Source organism: Hemitrygon akajei, chromosome 28 (assembly GCF_048418815.1).
Source record: "Hemitrygon akajei chromosome 28, sHemAka1.3, whole genome shotgun sequence".
NCBI lineage: Eukaryota > Metazoa > Chordata > Chondrichthyes > Myliobatiformes > Dasyatidae > Hemitrygon > Hemitrygon akajei.
Genome location: NC_133151.1, coordinates 8906498 through 8913393, shown reverse-complemented (window position 1 = coordinate 8913393; position 6896 = coordinate 8906498). Strand labels below are relative to the sequence as shown.

Below are 6896 nucleotides of genomic sequence, written 5' to 3'. Positions count from 1 at the left end.
TCCCCCCCCCCCCCCCTTTACAAAGGTAGAGCGTTCCCATGAAACCTTTCTTAAGCCGAAGCGGCGTAAAGCGAAGAACCATTAATTTATATGGGAAAATTTTCGTAAAAGCGAAAATCCTCTTTGTAATGCGAAAACAGGTTACTAATGTAGGTCTTTTGTTAAAGCAAAGTGGCATAAAGTGACTATTTGTAAAGTGGGGGACACCTGTACTGACTTTGGAGGTAGCTCAGAGAAGGTTCACCAGATTGATTCCAGAGATAAGGGGAGAGATTGAGTCATCTGGGACTGTACTCACTGGAATTCAGAAGAATGAGAGGAGATCTTATAGAAACATAAAATTATGAAAGGGATAGATAAGATAGAGGCAGGAAAGTCGTCTCCACTGGTAGGTGAGACTAGAAGATTCGGGGGAGTAGATTTAGGACGGAGATGAGTAGGAACTGCTTTTCCCAGAGGGTGGTGAATCTGTGGAATTCTCTGCCCAATGAAGCAGTGGAGGCTGCCGCAGTAAATATAATTAAGACAAAGTTGGATAGTAGGGGGATTAAGGGTTCTGGGGAAAAGGCAGGTCGGTGGAGATGAGTCCGTGGCCAGATCAGCCATGATCTTATTGAATGGCGGAGCAGGCTCGACGGGCAAGATGGCCGACTCCTGCTCCTTTTTTTAATGTTCTGAAGCAACGTTGGGAACGGTGAGGGTGGGGTGCCGCGGGCAGGGGGCAGAGACGGAGCGCCAGGGGTCGGGAGGGGTGGCAGGGTCAGACTTCTATCTTATCTATCCCTTACAAAATTTTGTACGCTTCTATGAGATCTCCTCTCAATTCTTCCGAATTCCAGCAAGTACAGTCCCAGGCGACTCAATCTCTCCTTGTAGGTTAACCCCTTCATCCCTGGAATCAACCTGGTGAACCTCCTCTGCACCGCCTCCAAAGCCAGTATATCCTTCCTCGAGTAAGGAGACCAGAACTGCAAACAGTACTCCAGGTGCGGTCTCACCAGTACCCTGTACAGTTGCAGCATGACCTCCCTGCTCTTGGAATTCAATCTGTCTAGCAATGAACGCCAACATCCCATTTGCCTTCTTAATAACCTGCTGTACCTGCAAGCCAACTTTTTGCGATTCATGAACAAGCACTCCCAAGTCCCTCTGCACAACAGCATGCTACAATCTTTCACCATTTAAATAATAATCTGCTCTTCTATTATTCCTTCCAAAGTGGATGATCTCGCATTTACCAGCGTTGTACTCCATCTGCCAGACCTTGGCCCACTCACTTAACCTACCTATATCCCTCTGCAGACTCTCCACAGCTTTTCCACTCAGTTTAGTGTCATCAGCAAATTTTGCTACGCTACACTCAGTCCCCTCTTCCAAATCATCAATGTAAATGGTAAACAGCTGCGAGCCCAGCACTGACCCCTGCGGCACCCCACTCACCACTGACTGCCAACCAGAGAAACGCCCATTCATACCAACTCTCTGCCTTCTATTGGTTAACCCATCCACCATCCTTGCCAATACACTCCCTCCGACTCCACGCATCCGTATCTTATTTATAAGTCTCTCGTGCGGCACCTTATCGAAGGCCTTCTGAAAATCCAAGTATACGATATCCACCTGTTCCCCTCTATCCACTGAACTCATTATGCTCCCGCCAGATTTACAAACCGGCTCTCCGCTGACAAATTCAGCACTGTGCAGAAGCCTTAGGCATCTTAGCTTTGTACCTAAGACTTTTGCAGGGCACTGCACGTCTTGTGTTGTGCACCTTGGTCTGGAGGAACATTGCTTCATTTGGTACAAGGTAAATGGTAGGGCACTGAGGAGTGCAATAGAACAGAGGGATCTGGGAGTACAGGTACATAATTCCCTAAAAGTGGCATCACAGGTAGATAGGGTTGTAAAGAGAGCTTTTGGTACATTGGCCTTTATAAATCAAAGTATTGAGTATAAGAGTTGGAATGTAATGGTGAGGTTGTATAAGACATTGCTGAGACCAAATTTGGAGTATTGTGTGCAGTTTTGGTCACCGAATTACAGGAAGGAGTGCAGAGAAGGTTTACGAGGATGTTGCCGGGACTTGAGAAACTGAGTTACAGAGAAAGGTTGAATAGGTTAGGACTTTATTCCCTGAAGCGTAGGAGAATGAGGGGAGATTTGATAGAGGTATATAAAATTCTGATGGGTATAGATAGAGTGAATGCAAGCAGGCTTTTTCCACTGAGGCCAGGGGAGAAAAAAACCAGAGGACATGGGTTAAGGGTGAAGGGGGAAAAGTTTAAAGGGAACATTGGGGAGGCTTCTTCACACAGAGAGTGGTGGGAGTGCGGAACGAGCTGCCAGATGAAGTGGTGAATGCGGGCTCACTTTTGACATTTAAGAAAAACTTGGACAGGTACATGGATGAGAGGGGTATGGAGGGATATGGGCCAGGTGAGGGTCAGTGGGGACTGGGCAGAAAAATTGTTCGGCACAGCCAAGAAGGGCCGAAAGGCCTGTTTCTGTGCTGTAATGTTCTGTGGTTCTATGGTATGTATATGTTTAAACAGCAAGAAGTGCGTCTCAACCATTCGGTGTGGGGGAGAAGGATATTCAGGAGGTAGAAACGATTCCCAAACAGATGTGATACTAGAACTCAGAACCCTGAGAGCAAATAAATCAACAGAGAGAGGTCAGAAAGTTTTATTTAATAATAATAATAATAATAATTTTTTTTTTGGTCCCTCTTTTGTAAAACGTATTTTCCTAAAAATACCACGGCCGCCCGCGGGTCCTGCTCAGCCCAGAGGCCGCAGTCCCTCGTTCTGCGTCCCCCTCCCCTCCGCCCCCCCCCCCGGCGCCACCCGTGCTTCGCGGGTGAACGCACTGGCGAGGGAGAGCCTCGCGCCCGCGCGTCCCAGTTTCCGTCCGAGCTCGGCAAAGTTCCCCTCCCCCCCCGTTGTCCCTTGCTTCGCCTCCTGGCACTTCGAACCGGCCCTCTGACGCCCTCAGAGTTTGCTCCACGACCGGGGAAAGTATTTCCCACCTGGCGCCTGTCTCTTATGGTTCGGCGGATGGAGTCCAAGGTACGGGGAAGTGGGGGGAAGTGGGAAAAACGCTTCCAATCGAGATTGGCGAGTCCTCAACCCTGCTCTGACCAGCCGGGCGGGAGGGAGTCCTTGGCCCACGCCTCGGAGTCCAGGTCGATGAAGTTCCGGTGCTGGGTGGCCGGCGGAAGAAACGGCAGAGGCCCCCCGGAGGGGCTGAACACGAGTCCGGAGATGGGGCAGCTCGAGAAGCCAGCTCCGTTGGCTGCGGCAGCGAAGGGGCCGGCGGCAGGCGGCGGGAACGGGGTGAAGGGATTCCTGGGCCCCGGGGCCCGGAGGTGCCCCCAGGCCACGCCGCTCTGCTGGGGCGGGGTCGCCGGCGAGCGGAAGGGGTTGCCAGGCGTCGGGGGCCGCGGCCCCGGCGAGCCGAAAGGGTCCGGCGCCTGGCTGCCCGGGGCCCGGCCCTGGTCGCTGGGGCCGGTGGAGACGCAGCTCCAGGGGTCGATCCTGGCTCGAGCCGGGGAGGGCCGGGGCCGGGGGAGAGCCGCCGTCTTGGGGTGCTCCGCCTGCTGCCAGGCCCAGGGGTGCCTGTGTTCGGAGAAGCCGGACGTGTGCTGGTCCCTCAGCCTGATGGGGGAGGTAGTCTCTCCTGGAAGGAACAGAGAAAGGGAGAGGTAAAGACTTTCCACTTGGCCAGTACCAACTCATTATAGACATCAAATAATAAATTTTAATAACTTTTAATTTAAATTTTAATAAAGTTTAATAATACCCGTGATTTAACCCTAAATGGAACAATTTACAACAACCAACCGGTAGGTCTTTGGGCAGAAACCAGAGCACCTGGAGGAAACCCTTCCTTACAGGAGGCAGTGGGATTTGAACCCTGGTTGCCAACACTGTAACCCATTGTGCTAACCACTCCACCACCGAGCCTCTTAGGTCCTTGTGCCCCTGCAAGTGCCCAACATTCACATTTATTTACAAGGGTCCGGACCCAACAAAAATCTCCCCAGGATTACGAGGGTTGGGCAGCTGAGGCAACACACACGCTGGGATCTGCTGGAGGAACTCAGCATCTAGCGGAGGGGAGTTGACGGTCGACATTTCGGGCCGAGACCCTTCTCGAGAACAGGAGAGGGAGGGAGGAATGCAAGGTGGTGGCAGGTGATTGGTGAGACCAGGCGAGGGTGTGTGGGGAAGGGGGGGGGAGGGGGAGGAGAGAAGCTGGCAGGTGATAGGTGAATCCAGGTAAGTGGGTGGGGTTTGAAGTGAGATGCTGGGAGGTGATAGGTGAATCCAGGTGAGTGGGTGGGGTTTGAAGTGAGATACTGGGAGGTGATTGGTGAATCAAGGTGAGTGGGTGGGGTTTGAAGTGAGACACTGGCAGGTGATAGGTGGTGCCTGGTGAGTGGACGGGGTTTGAAGTGACACGCTGGAAGGTGATAGGTGAATCCAGGTAAGTGGGTGGAGTTTGAAGTAAGATGCTGGGAGGTGATAGGTGAATCCAGGTGAGTGGGTGGGGTTTGAAGTGAGACACTGGGAGGTGATTGGTGAATCCAGGTGAGTGGGTGGGGTTTGAAGTGAGACACTGGCAGGTGATAGGTGGTGCCTGGTGAGTGGACGGGGTTTGAAGTGACACGCTGGAAGGTGATAGGTGAATCCAGGTAAGTGGGTGGAGTTTGAAGTAAGATGCTGGGAGGTGATAGGTGAATCCAGGTGAGTGGGTGGGGTTTGAAGTGAGACACTGGCAGGTGATAGGTGAATCCAGGTGAGTGGGTGGGGTTTGAAGTGAGACACTGGGAGGTGATTGGTGAATCCAGGTGAGTGGGTGGGGTTTGAAGTGAGATACTGGGAGGTGTTTGGTGAATCAAGGGGAGTGGGTGGGGTTTGAAGTGAGACACTGGCAGGTGATAGGTGAATCCATGTGAGTGGGTGGGGTTTGAAGTGAGATACTGGGAGGTGATTGGTGAATCAAGGTGAGTGGGTGGGGTTTGAAGTGAGACACTGGCAGGTGATAGGTGAATCCAGGTGAGTGGGCGGGGTTTGAAGTGAGACACTAGGAGGTGATAGGTGAATCCAGGTGAGTGGGTGGGGTTTGAAGTGAGACACTGGGAGGTGATTGGTGAATCAAGGTGAGTGGGTGGGGTTTGAAGTGAGACACTGGCAGGTGATAGGTGAATCCAGGTGAGTGGGTGGGGTTTGAAGTGAGACACTGGCAGGTGATAGGTGAATCCAGGTGAGTGGGTGGGGTTTGAAGTGAGACACTAGGAGGTGATAGGTGAATCAAGGTGAGTGGGTGGGGTTTGAAGTGAGACACTAGGAGGTGATAGGTGAATCCAGGTGAGTGGGTGGGGTTTGAAGTGAGACACTAGGAGGTGATTGGTGAATCCAGGTGAGTGGGTGGGGTTTGAAGTGAGATACTGGGAGGTGATTGGTGAATCAAGGTGAGTGGGTGGGGTTTGAAGTGAGACACTGGTAGGTGATAGGTGAATCCAGGTGAGTGTGTGGGGTTTGAAGTGAGACACTAGGAGGTGATTGGTGAATCCAGGTGAGTGGGTGGGGTTTGAAGTGAGACACTGGGAGGTGATTGGTGAATCAAGGTGAGTGGGTGGGGTTTGAAGTGAGACACTGGGAGGTGATAGGTGAATCAAGGTGAGTGGGTGGGGTTCGAAGTGAGACACTGGTAGGTGATAGGTGAATCCAGGTGAGTGTGTGGGGTTTGAAGTGAGACACTAGGAGGTGATTGGTGAATCCAGGTGAGTGGGTGGGGTTTGAAGTGAGATACTGGGAGGTGATTGGTGAATCAAGGTGAGTGGGTGGGGTTTGAAGTGAGACACTGGCAGGTGATAGGTGAATCCAGGTGAGTGGGTGGGGTTCGAAGTGAGACACTGGGAGGTGATTGGTGGAAGAGTTGGAGTGCTGAAGGGGGAATCCAGTCGGCGAGGAGAGTGGACTGTGGACCGTGGACCACATCGCCGAGCCAAGAGGGCTGATGGCCTGTAGGCGGGTGGTTAGAAATGAACCCGGTGCCAAGTGCTAGGCACGTGTGAGAATTCGGGGGGAGGGGGGTGGGGATTGGCTGAGGAGGGGCAGGATTGCCGGGGGGGGGGGGGGGGGGGCGTCTGCATTGGCTGTAGCACCCCCAGTGGCCAACGAGCTGAGCACTGGCGCCCCCTAGGGGCACTGACGCACAGCAGCACCGCCAGCTCCTGTTCGAACATCAAGTTCGCAGGCGACACTGCAGAGATCGGCCGACGGGGAGGGGGCGGCGGCGTACAGAGAGGCGTTAGAGCGGCTGGCGGAATCCTAACCGATTCTTACAGGAGCACCTGCGAGAGTGACCTGACCAGCTAGCCGGGAGGGGAACTGCGAGGCATCTCACCACAAGAGGATTGCGAGGACTGCTGAGCGGATGATAGGGGGGGGGTCTCTCTCTTCCAACCATTTGAGATATTTAACCCCTCCCGCCCGTCCAGCAATCTCTTTGACCTCCCACCGTCAGGCGGGAGGAACCGTAACCCTCCCAGAGGACTCTGGTGACAGGGAACCGATCCTACTCCCCCCACCACCCGCCAGGCCGTGAGACGACCGAACTCCCAGGTCTCGTCAGGTCTCAAGCGATACACTGTTTACTTTTCGAATTGTGTCACAGATGTACGTTATTTGCGATCATACCACTTTACGTGTCGTGTGCGGGTCATAGGTGCTGCGTTGTGCACCTTAGTCCAGGTGAATGCTGCTTCGTTCGGTGATGCCCCTCAGAAGCAAAGGAGCTGGTTGTGGACTGCAGGAGGAATGGAGACGGGCTCACCCCATCAACGGATCTGGGGCTGAGAGGGTGAACAGCTTCAAGTTCCCCGGCAT

The 6896-nt window shown here is 53.3% G+C and overlaps 1 protein-coding gene across 1 annotated transcript in view; it reads right to left on the bottom strand.

The window, feature by feature from the left end:
- Positions 1-2702: 2702 nt before the first annotated feature.
- LOC140717660 (mitogen-activated protein kinase kinase kinase 11-like) overlaps positions 2703-6896 on the bottom strand; it is a 119673-nt gene continuing 115479 nt past the window's right edge. Inside the window, exon 10 of the mRNA XM_073031294.1 lies at positions 2703-3678. Within this exon, the coding sequence (XP_072887395.1) occupies positions 3125-3678 (554 nt within the window). The 3' untranslated portion in view covers positions 2703-3124. The remainder of the gene's footprint in view (positions 3679-6896) is intronic.